General features: G+C 50.5%; 1 protein-coding gene across 1 annotated transcript in view; it reads right to left on the bottom strand.

Annotated features, from left to right (window-relative positions):
* Nucleotides 1-4,369: 4,369 nt before the first annotated feature.
* The window catches only part of RASGRP2 (RAS guanyl releasing protein 2), a 40,592-nt gene continuing 30,436 nt past the window's right edge, over nt 4,370-14,525 (bottom strand). The window contains exons 13-17 of the mRNA XM_079956762.1: nt 13,469-13,610; nt 12,617-12,653; nt 11,776-11,937; nt 5,763-5,867; nt 4,370-4,663 (exon numbers count right to left, since the gene is read on the bottom strand). Of these exons, the coding sequence (XP_079812888.1) occupies nt 5,809-5,867; nt 11,776-11,937; nt 12,617-12,653; nt 13,469-13,610 (400 nt within the window). The 3' untranslated portion in view covers nt 4,370-4,663; nt 5,763-5,808. The remainder of the gene's footprint in view (nt 4,664-5,762; nt 5,868-11,775; nt 11,938-12,616; nt 12,654-13,468; nt 13,611-14,525) is intronic.

The following is a 14,525-nucleotide window of genomic DNA, read 5'->3' as shown; positions in this document are numbered from 1 at the left end:
CTTTTCATTTCCACCCATCTCGTGGCATTTTGTGGGAGTGAAACGCCAGTGATGCCAGGCCAGATGGGGGCAAACCTCCCATCTGCTCAGAAAGGTACAAAGTCAGAGTCTCAGAGTCTCAGAGTCTCTCTCTCTCTCTCTCTCTCTCTCTCTCTCTCACACACACACACACACACCATGCCAATACAGTGGTACCTCAGGTTACATACGCTTCAGGTTACAGACTCCGCTAACCCAGAAATAGTACCTCGGGTTAAGAACTTTGCTTCAGGATGAGAACAGAAATCGTGCTCCGGCAGTGCGGCAGCAGCAGGAGGCCCCATTAGCTAAAGTGGTGCTTCAGGTTAAGAACAGTTTCAGGTTAAGAACAGACCTCAAGAACGAATTAAGTTCTTAACCCGAGGTACCACTGTAGTAGCCTTGAGGAAGAGTCTCCTATGAATGTACCCTTTAGATTGATTCCAGGGCTCAGGTCATTGGGGAGGAGGGAAGGCAACCCCTTAATTCAACTGGCATGACTGCAGGTGCCAAACCATACCTGTTCCATGCTCTTTAGTGTGGCAGCACCTCCACTTTGGAACTCCCTGCTTATTGATGTCATGAAGGCCCTTTCACTGCATCCATTTCCTTGCCTGCTAAAAGCATTCTCACTTAGACAAGCCTACCAGATGCATAGCAAGTCGACGTGAATGTCAATCTGTTTTAGATTTTCATTGCTGTATTATTTCCCCCCTTGATTTTCTTGTTTGGCCTTTTTGTAAACCGCTTTGGGTTTTTCATTTAGAACCAAGCAGTGTCTAGAATTTATTCAATAAACAAACAGATAAATTCACAACTGCTACAGGAGGAAGTCTGCTGGAACTATCAAGGGGGCACCAAATTTCCCCCCTCCTTTACCCCCCACCCCGCCTGTGGGGGAGGGCAGCGTATTGATTTTGCTGCTATTTGGCTGTCTCATATGGCTAGGCATTGTTTCTGACTTTATTAACCTGAGATGTTTATTTGTCCTGTCAATATTAGGGTGACTTTTAGTTTAAACTGCGTTGTTTCTGATCTTGAAATGTTGTTCTATTTAATTCTGTACATTGCTGTGAGTCGCTTTGAGCGTAGTTCCGAAGAAAAATAAAAATAAAAAATCACAGGGAGGAGAAGGAACTTCCACACCCTGAACTCACCCCACTCCTCTCCAAATCCTGCCTCTACCTGTTGCCTAATAGAAACAGAGGCTGAGGGAGCCATCTCAAAAGAGACCATGCTGAATCCTAACCCCGAACGGTATAGTTGCATCTGATGCTGTTGATCCTGCAATGCTTCTGAATACCTGGAGCTGGAAACCGGGGGTGGGTGGCAGTGGGCTCTTGCGCTCAGGTGCTGCTTGTGGGCCCCCCTTTGGAGGACCTGGCTGGCCACTGTGAGGTAAGTCATGATGCTGGACTAGATTGTGTTAGTTTCTGTTTGCCACTGAGCAGTGCTTTGGAGTCACAAGACTCTGTTTACATTCCAGAGACAGTCCAGGCTGTTGGAAGTCTCATGGGAGAGTTACTGGCTTCTTGTTCCTTTGTTCCTTTGTTCCAGTTGCTCTCTGCTTTCATAGAGAGAGGATGTCTTTTTCTTTGCTGTCTGCGTAGAAGATACTAAAACTCTTTAGCCATGTAGCTCATACTATCTCATCCTTCCACATGCTGCTAGAAACTCTGCTTAATGGGAATGTGCCTGAGGCCTCATCAAAGGCTCAGGTCGTTAATTATTTGTCGGGAGGGTGATTCCGGAGGAAGGTGAGCTTTATCAGCTTGGCTGAGCGGAGATCCCGACATTTTTGACCATTGGCCTCATCCAGCAGGGTTCTCCATATAGACTTCTACTGTGATAGCCAAGCCTCCATGGCCAGGGGCAGTCTACTTGTGCATTCCAGATGTTGAGGAGCACAGCTCTCATGTCCTAGGCCTCCCATCTCACTGGCTGGCCCCTGTGAGAGATTTAAGTGGGCTAGCAAATCTCTCCACGTGGATGTCTATTGTGATAGCACAGCCTCCTCTGGGCTCGCCCTCAAATGTCCTGCAATGCCCCAGGGCATTGTGGGGAATGGCAGCTCATTGCCAGCTGCCCAGCACAAAGGCCCAAAGTGACCAAGACAAGCCGAGGGCATTTGGGGGGCACGGCTAGGACATGGCAGCTCCCCGAGGGTGCCCAGTTGCCATACCAAAGTCTATGATGCCTGCATTGCAGGGGGTGGGAATAATGGCCTTTGGCGTCCCTCTTTCGGTTTGACAGTTCTATGCACAATCCTGACCCCTTGCTAGTCTGAGGTGGCCACAGAAGCAAAGGGGAGGGGTCCAAGCCCTAACAGGGGACCCCCCCCAACAATGCACAAAATTGTCTCCAAGTCCCTCTCTGCTCCCTTTGCTTGGGAAACAGCGACTTGCCTTGGGCTTGGGAGGGGGGCAAATCTTAAGGCACTCCAGCTGTTTTGGCTCAGAGCCGAGATGCTGGGGGGGGGGGGCACAAAGTTGCTGTCAGCAGAGGAGGTTCTTTCCTGAAAAGGTCACGTCTCCCCCTCCCCTTTAATCCGCTTAGCCAGAGGGGAGCCGAGAGCCAGGCCATGTTTACTGGCCTGCTTAAGGCTGCCTGGAGCTTATCGCTCCTGCCATCCATGCGCCAATCAATACTTTTCATAATTCATTTCCCACCCCCCACCCCACCCCGCTCTCCTGCTTAACTCTGAAAGGGGAGCAGAGCTCCTTCCCCTCCCCAAAGAATCTGTCTCTCTTCCACACAATCAGAAGCCTTGGAGGGATGCTGCCAGCCAGTGTGGGCAATATTGAGCTGAATGGACTCATGGTCGGACTTAGTTTAAGGCAGGAGTCTCTGTTCCTAAGAGTGTTCCCTGCCGGACAAGAACAAAGGAGATCTGTGCTGCTCCACCTCTGCTTCCCCACACTGGGCAGCCACAAGCCACAAACCGATAGAATTGTGCAGGTAGAAGGAACCCAAATCCAGGAATCACTGACAAAAGGGAGCCCCCTCCACTCCTGCTGTTTCCCCCAGCAACTGGTGTTCAGAGGTAGAGTGCCTCTGCAGGGGGAAGTTCCATCTCCTCTATCCCAGCTCCTTGTCTTCTTAGACTTTCTCCTCTTGTAATTTGCCTTTGGGAAAGAAGAGCCCAGGTTTTTTTCCAAAAGCAGGCTTGACCATTGGAACATGTGAAGTGATGACAGTGCCCTTAAGCATGGGCAGAGTGCCTTTTGCTTGCCACAGAAGGGAAATGCAAGCCGCCTCCCCCACTCAGTATTTATACAGTGGTGTAGAATATTTATTTTCAGCAGCCCCAAAGAAGTGAAAAGGGGGGCCGTTGAGAAAGAAGACTGTGTGTGTGTGTGTGTTAGGGGACCCTTAACCCTGCGTGTGAGCTTGTGGGGCAGAGGGAAATGTTGCTATATGGGGCAAGAGGCAGATTTGTGCAGCATGTTAATACCTTGCCAGAAATTCCAGGCCCCTGCGAAGGCAGTGTTGACATGAGCCATATGGAATGATAAACAGAAGCTGTCACCCCAGAGGAGACGCATGAGGGAGGGGGGCGGATAGGAATCAATACTGGGTTTTTTATTTTATTTTTCCTCTCTTTTCTTCCCCTGTCTGATTTGACAAGAAATGAAGGGGGAGATCATATCGATATTCATCCAATCAACCGTGTCCCCCTCCCTCCCCTCCCCTCCCCAGGACTATTCTACATAGAAGATGCCAGGCCCCCCACCCTACCACCACCGCCGCCCACCTCCCCAAAAGTCAGCTGCATGCTCAATTCCTGCCCAGCATTGGTGTGGGTTGGATTTCGGAGGCGGCAGTTTGCAACTGATTCTAAATAGGTTAGGTGACATGGAGGAACAGAGGTGGCAGGGCAGCTTCACCTGTTGGATTTCCACCTGCTGCTGAAGCACTGGGAGGCAGGAAAGAAAAAGGAAGTGGGGCGTAGTGGGACCTGGAGGGGAAACCAGCCAAACACACAGAAGAGAGAGTGGGAGTGGGGAGTCTCAAAGAAAGAGAAAAAGAAAGAGACCCTCCTCAGGTCAACCTCGCAGAAGTAGGGCTGGGTGATATATCATCCAAAATCGGTTTGAAATCCATATTGTAGTAAGAGTTTCATACTTGCAATACATTGTGAATCATGGTGTGTGTGTGTGTGTGTGTGTGTGTGTGTGTGTGTGTTGTGCAAAAATCACAATGTGGGAAAAACCGTGAAGCCAGCCAATACATAGCTCCATCCTTATTTCAGACATTGTGATATGTCGGTATATAGCGATGTTTAACTGGTGATATATCGCAATGTTGGAAACCAGATATCGGCCAGCCCTACCCACGGAAGAGATGGACAGGCAGGAAGTGTCAAATTTATTATAATAATTATTACATCTTTGAGTCCATTTCTTGATACAAATATACACACGTTTTGGGAAGGCCTGCGATCGGAGGAAGAGGCCCTAGCATCCCCTAGAAGGCGTGTCCAAGGAGAAGGAGGGGCTCCGGATGAAACCTCAGTGGACCGCCTCTCTTCATATCTCAAGCCCACCCCATGAAAACACACAGAATCCCACATGAGCTGGGGGGAGGTCACTGGAAGGCCATAGCTGAGGGCTTGGTGGGGGGGTTGTCCACGGAGGAGATGGTTCTGCAAAGACAAAGACATGGGTTGGAGGCAAATCGGCAGACCAATCCATCCATCCATTTCACCCGTGTTCGTTCATGAGATGGTGCCAACCGCTTTCAGCTTTCATTTGTGCACAAATTTGCATTTCGTCTTGGTGCAGGCACTTCGAAAGACATTGCTTTTTGGTGCACTTTGTTTTACAGTTGTACCTTGGTTCTCAAGTGCCTTGGTACTCAAACATCTTGGAACCCAAATACTGCAAACCCAGAAGTAAGTGCTCCAGTTTGTGAACTTTTTATGGAAGCTGAACATGCTCCGTTTTGAGTGCCACACTTCTGTTTTGAGTGTTACACTGAGGTCTGTCTGTTTTTGCTATTTATTTTGTGCTTTTGTTTTTGCGGGAGTTTTTTTCTTTTGTTTTTGTGACTGTGTGGAACCCAGTTCAGCTACTGACTGATTGATTGTGTGGCTGCAGTACATTGTTTATTTTATGGATCAGTGGTCTCGTTAGATAGTAAAATTCATGTGAAATTGCTGATTTAGGGGTTGTTTTTAAAAGACTGGAACGGATTAATCCATTTTGCATTACTTTCTATGGGAAAACGTGCCTTGGTTTTGGAAAGCTTTGGTTTTAGAACGGACTTCTGGAACAGATTAAGTTCGAGAACCAAGGTACCACTGTACTTATTTAAAGAGGTGTGTGTGTGTGTGTGTTTGCAAGCATCAAGCATGCCATTGCCCCTGCCTTGCTTCTAAGTTGCCTCACTCCGAGGAGGGGAGAGACTGCCTTTGCTATTGGAGCGATGCCCAACTCCTTCCAGGACCTTTCGGCCCCCGGTTCTCATCAGCACCAACTAGGATGGCCAATGCTGAAGGACCGTGCAAGGCATATTGCCCAGAAATAGCTGGAAAGGGGGGGGGGTGCACGGTCCACATTCCTGGGCTCCACTTCCAAAGGTGGGCCGTGCAGAGGATGCTCTCCATGCAATAGCCACAGCTCAGAGTGAGGAAGAGCCAGGACAAAGCACTGCGGGGCCCTTTTCCTCCTTAGCAGCCCCTCCCCCGCCCCTTTCACCCCCAGGACCAGAATGGGAAGCCAGGAACCCTCAACCATCCTCACCTGACACGCCAGCCCCACAGTGGGGCTGCCCCCTCTGGCACTGGCCTCATAGGTGGACGTCAAAGACCCCGTCCTCCACCGCTTGCGTGTCCTCTTCCTGGATTTCTGAAAGGAGACCCGAAGGAGGATGGGGGTTGAATTGAAAGGCACTTTTCGCTGGGTTCCCTGAATTACACCCCCCAGCAATGAATGAAATTCATTATTTCGCTCACATACCCGTTCCAGCCCACATACAATATCAAGGAAGTCATAAAACACAACAGGGATACATTTGAATTTGCCTTCGATTTAATATCACGAGATGGGACGCAGGTGGCGCTGTGGGTTAAATCCTCAGTGCCTAGGACTTGCCGATCAAAAGGTCGGAGGTTCGAATCCCTGCGGCGGGGTGCGCTCCCGCTGCTCGGTCCCAGCGCCTGCCAACCTAGCAGTTTGAAAGCACCCCTGGGTGCAAGTAGATAAATAGGGACCGCTTACCAGCGGGAAGGTAAACGGCGTTTCCGTGTGCGGCTCTGGCTTGCCAGAGCAGCGATGTCACGCTGGCCACGTGACCCGGAAGTGTCTCCGGACAGCGCTGGCCCCTGGCCTCTTAAGTGAGATGGGCGCACAACCCCAGAGTCTGTCAAGACTGGCCCGTACGGGCAGGGGTACCTTTACCTTTTACCTTAATATCACGAGATAGGCTTTGGGAAAAACTAAGCGCCTCAAACATAGACAGACATCTACTGTGTCTCATCCATGGTTTATACGAAAACACTCGGGTCCGGGTTAGGTGTGACCGACAGGGCCATTTATCCAAGGAAATCTAAACCTAGGTAAAGGTAAAGGTAAAGGTACCCCTGCCCGTACGGGCCAGTCTTGACAGACTCTGGGGTTGTGCGCCCATCTCACTTAAGAGGCCAGGGGCCAGCGCTGTCCGGAGACACTTCCGGGTCACGTGGCCAGCGTGACATCGCTGCTCTGGCCAGAGCCAGAGCCAGAGCCAGAGCCGCACACGGAAACGCCGTTTACCTTCCCGCTGGTAAGCGGTCCCTATTTATCTACTTGCACCCGGAGGTGCTTTCGAACTGCTAGGTTGGCAGGCGCTGGGACCGAGCAGCGGGAGCGCACCCCGCCGCAGGGATTCGAACCGCCGACCTTTCGATCAGCAAGCCCTAGGCACTGAGGCTTTAACCCACAGCGCCACCAAACCTACCATGGTGTTAAACAAGGCTGCGTCCTTGTGCCTACTTTATTCAACTTCTGTATTAACTCCTTAGTAGGAAACATAGAGGAAAAAAAGCCCAACCGCCTAAATTGGCTAGTACACCCCTCCCAGTATAGGCCTAAGAAAACTTCTAAGATCTCTTACTGTTTACTGTCATGCCGAACAATTAACAATTAACTATAGCAAATCCAAAGTTATGGTGTTCTCTAAAAAAAGAATGAGACACAAATGGAGAATTGACAATCGAATACCTATTGAACAGGTATCATCTTTTAAATACCTGGGTATAACCTTCCAGGAAAAGGTCTCGTGGCATTATCAGGTTAAAAATACTATTGAAAATGCCCAAAGATCTACCAAAGTTAATATAAGGTTTTTCTATGGAAAAGGGGGCCAATATATTCCAGCAGCCTCCCAGGTCTTTGCTGCAAAAATATTAACCCCCCAGCAATGTATACCCCATATATAGACCCACGACCACTTTAGTTTGCAGAACTGGCTCTATGACAGGCGCCACGTAATACCCGTTCCACATTTCCAAGGCTTTTAATGTGACAGCAGCACCCACACACTGGAACTCCCTGCTGTCATGGTTTGGCTGGATGCCGAGGAGCGCTGGGAGGCGCCAGCTGGGGAACCCCAAAGGGAAGAAGGCTCAGAACCTGGGGAGTGGTGGTGGGACCATGATGAGTGGTCAGAGGGGGAAGGCTGGGGGGTGGAGGGGTCAGAAGCTGAAGAAGCAACAGGGTTTGGTGAGCAGGAAGAGAAGACTAGAAGCAGACGTAGGAGAGGATGGCCGGGAGACGAGGCCGGCTGCTGAAGAATCTAGGGAGTCTCCCCCTCCTGCTGTGACAGCTCCCCTCCCCACAGAACCTGCAGAGGTATGAAGAGGGCAGAGCAATGAGAGACAAGACAAAGGAGTCTAAGGCTGCTGGGGGAGGAAGTGGGGGAGGAGTCTTAGAGAAGTGGCAGGAAGGCAGGGACCTTCATTCCTCACAACGGCCTCATTGGGGCAAGAGCTACTGGGAAGAGTCGCTGTGATCACTAGGCCTGCACCACTTCGGTTTCTTTGACTAAAGAGTTAACTTCACTGGCATCTTGTGAGCTATTGCTGACTTTCCCCTGTCTCCAGCCTTGACACCTATTGATATCCCCATAATCTTTTGGGCGCCAGCTAGAAACACTTTTCTTTAGACAAGCCCATCCAGATATTCAGAAAACCGATGCAAGTTTTAATCTGTTTTTAGTCTACTGTTGCTTTAACTTTCCAAAAGTCTCAACTTTTTAATTTTTCCTTTAGATAACTTAAGCAATTTTATTTTATGTAAACTGATTCAATGACATATATATATATATATATATATATATATATCAAGGGGTATATATTCATATTGATATATATATATCAAGGGGTATATATTCATCATTGAATTCAGCAGCTGCGGGAAGAAAAAGACACCTTCCTCCTTTCCTTCTCCCCCTGGATCAATGCAGAGCAGCCACTGCCAAAGTAATCTCAAACTCCTGGGTTGCGAAGCAGGCAGAGGACGCCAGGGGGAGATGCTCCTCCACAATCCAGCCACTGCAAGGTGCTACAGGGAGAAACAGCTGATGTTTTGCAGAGTGGAAGGTGGTGAGGGCAAGAGGAACAACGACATGCGGAGAGGGGCTTCACACTCAGATATTGCATAGGGGCTTTTTAACCCAACTCATGAGATTGACATATTTCCTTTATTTTATTTCTCACAATTCACATGCTGCTCGATGGTAATAAAACCCCGGAAGTGGTTTACAAAAATGTTTGCACTGTGGTTCCTCCCTGCCACTGTCACTCCATCTGAGAAGTGCTGCATTTTGCCACATCACACTGCTTCTATTTTCTACAGAAGTAGAAAATAGCCCAGAGAACTGAAATCTCCCCCGCACTGCACCGCACCCCAACCCACAGGGACGTAGGAAGCAGCTGTTTTGTATTGTAGTCAGGTCCATCTATCTCAGTACTGTCTACACTGACAAGCAGCTCCAGGGTCTCAGGTGAGAGCCTTTTCCCAGCCCTGACTGGAGATGCTGCCACTGGGATCTTCCGTGCACAAAGTGAGTGCTTTGCTACTGAGCCACGAAGTCCCCCGAACCCAGCCCTGACCTACAAAAGAAAGTCCTCCTTCATTCAGCATGTAGCTAAACTATGGAACTCACTGCCACAGGAGGCAGTGATTACCACCAACATAAGACACCTTTAAAAGAGGATTGGGCAAACTGATAGGAGGACAAGGCTATCAATGACTACCAGCCATGACTGCTATGCCCTTTCTCCATGGTCGGAGGAAGCAGTGCTTCTGAATACCAGTTGGAATAACAGAATGATAGAGTTGGGAGGGATCCCAAGGGTCATCCAGGCCACCCTTCTGCAATAGAGGTGTGGTGGCCTGGGACTTGGGCTCGGACTCAGAACCAGAGGAGACTCAGTCTGCACTGGATCCTTCGCCTCAGGCATCATCTGAACCAAGTCTAGGGCCTGATCCTGAAGAGTCCCAGTCTGCACAGGTTCCCCTGCAACAAACACCAGCTGGGCCAAGTCAGGGGCCTGAGCCTGCCCTGGCTCCAGATGCGGGGAATTACCTCATTGCCTTCAGCTTGGCCATCACTTACAGCTGCTCCACTACCAGTTGGGTCAGGGGAGGCTGAGGCGGCCCCTGGGTCTAGTAACCCACCGATGTCTCCTGAGCTGCAGAGACTAAGGTCTGAGAGAAGGAGAGACCTGAGTACTCGCAGGAGAAGTGCTCGCCTTTGGGCGAGACAGGGAGGTGAGTCGCTGGGGGATCAGGACTGGCCGCTACCCCAACAAAGATAAAAGGCTGTCGGACCCCGTCCCAGGTTGCAGGAGCAGCATTGCTGTAGGCTAGATCTTGCCTGAGATCTTGCACCTGTCCTTGCCTGGTTTCCTGCCTCGTGTCCTACCTTGGCCCTGTCGGACTGACTCCCAGCAGAACCTGCGGATTCTGTACTGGTCCTGGACCACATTTCCCCTGGGCCCAGCACAAGAGAAATAAGTTGCCGGAAACCACAGGAGGGAGTAGGGCTCTTGCGCTGGGGTCCTGCCTATTGGTTTCCCATTGGGGCACCTGGTTCTCACCTCTCTTGAGAACAGGGTGCTGGACTCAATGGGCCATTGGCTGCCCCTGTGGTCTCACAATGATGGCCTCTTCCCAAAGTGAAAACACACAGAGTGAGCGAGGGGTGGATGTGACCCAGGCAGGAAGCCCGTCTGAGAGTTATTGTCAGCCAGAAGCGAACATGGCAGGAAGCCAGGCTGGGCTGAACCGTTATCGGAGAGGGAAGTGGGTTTCCGGTCGAGGGCGAGGCTCAGCGGGTGGGGAAGGAAGGAGGGGCAAGTGGGCTTGCGAGAAAAAGAACGAGGGATGCAAAGATAAAGAGAAAAATAAGAGGAGCTGGGGACAACAACAGATGCATGTTTCTGGGAGAGGAAGGAGGAAGGGCAAGCGGGTACCATCTAATGTGCTGACAATTGGAAACAAGCAGATTGAAGCCACAAACCCCTAAATAATCATCATCATCATAATTATTATTATTTACGCTCATCTGGCTGGGTTTCCCCAGCCACTCTGGGCAGCTCCCAACAGAATATTAAGAACACGATAAAACATCAAACAGTAAAAACTTCCCTAAACAAGACTGCTTTCGGATGTCTTCTAAAAGTCAGACAGTTGTTTATTTCCTGGTCATCAGATAGGAGGGAGTTCCACAGGGTGGGTGCCACTACCAAGAAGGCCCTCTGCCTGGTTCCCTGTAACCTCACTTCTCGCAGTGAGGGAACCACCAGAAGGCCCTCGGAGGTGGACCTCAGTGTCCAGGCTGAACAATGGGAGTGGAGACGCTCCTTCAGGTATACTGTCTAGCGAATGACTGCTCTGCATTTTAAGCTGCTGCCAGCCAATGTGGAAACTATACTGAGCTACATGGACCAGGTGTCTGATTTGGTCTTCCACAATATCCCAAGCCCTTCTAACTCAAAACAGTTGGCAGCCCACACTGGCTGGCAGCATCTCTCCTCATCCATCTCAGATGGGCGTCTTTCCCAGCCTGGCTTGGAGGTGACAGAGACTGAACCCGGCTGGGACCTTCTGAAAGCAAAGCAGTCCCTCTGCTGCCAAGCTAGAGCCTCTCTCTGTCTCTCCCCTGCGTCAGCCATGGCAGCCAAAGGAGCCTCCATGCTTCAAGAGAGTCTACCTCTGTGTGCCGGATGTTGGAGACAGGCCTCGGTTTTCTAAACGCGTGAGCTTTCTCTGGGCAAGACGGATTCTGCCCGATCCAATTTGCGCCATGGCACAGCAAGAGGGTCTCCAAAAAGGAGGGTGGAAGGGCAATGTTCATTCGTAGCTACCGCCACCCCAACTGTGGAGGGCATGGGGGAGAGAAAGACTGTGCGTAGGGGGCTCTCCCCTTAGGGACGTGGGTGGCGCTGGGGGTTAAACCACAGATCTTAGGACTTGCCGATGGGGTGAGCTTCCGTTGCTCAGTCCCTTTTCATGCCAACCTACCAGTTCAAAAGCATGTCAGAGTACAAGTAGATAAATAGGTAGCACTCCGGTGGGAAGGTAAACGGCGTTTCCATGCGCTGCTCTGGTTCGCCAGAAGCGGCTTAGTCATGCTGGCCACATGACCCGGAAGCTGTACGCCGGCTCCCTCAGCCAATAAAGCGAGATGAACACCGCAACCCCAGAGTCGGTCACGACTGGACCTAATGGCCAGGGGTCCCTTTACCTTTACCTAGGGGGCTCTCCATACCTGTATGCCGCAGAGATGCTGCCCGCCCGGGCCGGGGCAAGGAGAAGCTGAAGGAGCGGGCAGGTAGAGAGGCAGGGCCGTCCAGGCTGACGCTTTTGGTGCGTTTGCGGCACTCGACGGAGAGCAGGTCCCGACACTGCTTGTGGCAGCTCACCCCACAGGCTGGAGGGCACACAACGGAAGCCAGAGTGAGGCCACAGACCCCTCTTGCAGGGCAAAGATGGCAGCTGCCTCTCCTCCACAGACATCAATGGTCAGTGCTTGCAGCCCTGTACAGATTACGGACATGCAAGGACTGGATTTCTGCAAAACAAGCTCTCCAGGTGGAGGCGAAGGGGAGTGGCCCATTCCCTTGGAGAAGGGGGTAGGGCCAAGGCAAAAAAGTGGGTGGGGCACCCCTTCTCTCCACCCCTTCTTCCATCCAGCAACACACACCTCTGGCTCTTCCTCTCATGCAAACGCTATTTTACCTTCATTCATTCCTCTCTGCCTTTCACTCATTCATGCCCCATCCATCCAATTCCTCTGTCCCGCCTGGAGATGGTGACACACCTGGGGAGGCGAAGGGCCCCAAAGGCCACTGGTTGCTAACCTGTCCTGCAAAGGTTCAGGTGACTAGAAAATATATTCTCAGGCAGGGAAGTTCTGGTTCCAATCCAGTGGAGAGCACTCTGTACATGCTCAGAGCAAGACCATTTTTTCCTGCCTGCCATCGAAAACAAGCTCTAGTGTTAAGCCTTGACTGAAATTTGGCTCTGCTTCACAAAGGTCTAGGGAAACTCCCCACCCCAAGGATAGCCCCCCTTTCACCCATCTCTGAATCTCTCCAGCTGCAACTTACCCCGACATTTTAGTCCTTGCTTGTAGAGTCCAAGGATCTGGAGAGGGAGGAAGGAGAAAAAAATGTCCCATTCAGGTCACTTAAGGTTCAGGTGGCCCAAAAGAAACCACACACACTGTCCTCCAATTCATTCCTCCTCTCGCCTTTCAATTCCTTAGAAGATAGATTAAACTGAGTGGCTGGCCCTAAAGAAAGGAAATTAGACCCAAAGTGGTTCCTAGGGACTTTGCTTACGGTGCAAATGGTATTGGTAAAGGAATGCCGCAAGTTTCAGACTACACAGGTCACTTGGGCAGCAGTTCAAGAGGTCTGTGCAATTCAAAAGCTTGCTAACACGCACGACTGGGGGGAAAGAGAGAGAAGAAAACCCTGAAAGGTAGATGAAGGGCAGCAGAGCTTTTTGAACCCCAAGACGCTTCTTCTTCAGCCCTCAAACTAAAATATGAGGCCCGTTTTACAAATCTGCATCAAGATGATGATAAAATCCTATCTCGGAATCTCAGATGCCTCAGAACAAGGCAATCACAGTAATAAAATGGCCACAACCTTTACAATGGGGAAGACTTAAAAACTGCCATGGCATGATAAGCGAATCCTGTTTTACTTTGAGAGAGCCAGTGGTGTAGCGGTTAGAGTGTCTGCCTAAGACTGAGAGAGACGAGGGTTCGAATCCCCACTTGGCCATGAGATTCACTGGGTGGGCAGGGGGGGTTAAATGAGGGAGGGGAGAAGCACGGGCAGCACCTTGAGCTCCATCGAGGATTATTCAGCTGCGATTCCTGCACTGCAGGGGACTGAACTAGACAACCTTTGGGGATCTCGTTCTCCTGCAGAATCCTATGGTTAGCTCACCAGGCCTTTGCAGTGGCGGCATGCCACGGGGCGCAGGAACGTGGTCTCGTGGAAGCTGTGGATGAAGCCCATCTTGCCGTTGAGATCTGTGCTGGACTTCATGAAGTAGGAGATCATCTCTTCCCGACTGATGCAGCCGTCCCTGTGGGAAGAGAAGAAAGCGCATTTGATTGGGGCCCTAGACTGAGAGGCGTCTCTGTGCTGGGGGGGGGGGTGATGTTGCAGGAATTTATGTATAGGTTGGGGGGGTTGCCCCTCCAGCAGATATGCACATGCAGCCCACTACCAAACCCAGCACAATCACTTTTGTGACTTTTGTGATTTGTCCCCACAGTTTCTTCCTATTCAAAGGGCCTTTGCTGCACAATACCAAATGTAACAATTCACTGATAAATGTATCTATGTACTGGCTCACTGGGAAAACTTCAGAAATTCATATAGACATGTGAGCTCAGCTACTCAGCAGCCCCTCTGCCTGAGTGATAATTCCTGGCCTCCTGATACCTGATGAAGACAAAAGGGTGTGGTTAACTTGGCTCGGAAACAGGGAAATGTAAATATCTCTTTTGTTACACTTGATGGGTGTTTGGTGGAGGGCAATGAGAACCATGGGGCAGGGTCCAAGATGCTCAGATTACTGCCACCAGACCTCCCCTTTCATGATGTAACCACGATGTATTAGTGATGTAGGTTGTGGGGGTGTAACATGGGGATTAGCAGCTAATAAAAGTTTGGGGGCTCTTTTGTTTGGGGATTCCATCTTGTCTCTTCTTGTGGCAGGTGGGAGTCCTGTCTTCAATAAAGACCAAGCCTACTGGCTGCTGTTTTGCTCTGGTATTCCTGGCTGGTGTCCTTGTTTTTTGTCCAAGGGAGCCCTCAGACTTCTCCGTTAACAGTGAGATGCTACAAGCCGGCCAGCCACCCCACTTCCATCACACCTAATCCAACAGACTCTTCTTACACGATTTATTTTATTTCATAAAATCTATAAACACCTCAATTGGTTTTAAACACCTCAAAATCAAGGGGTGCTCCTGGATTCCAAATTGTCACAAGA

The sequence above is a fragment of the Podarcis cretensis genome (genome assembly GCF_951804945.1).
Source record: "Podarcis cretensis genome assembly, chromosome: 16".
In the NCBI taxonomy this organism is placed as follows: Eukaryota; Metazoa; Chordata; class Lepidosauria; order Squamata; family Lacertidae; genus Podarcis; species Podarcis cretensis.
The sequence above is the reverse complement of the archived record's forward strand: the minus strand, read 5'-3'. Positions and strand labels throughout refer to the sequence as shown.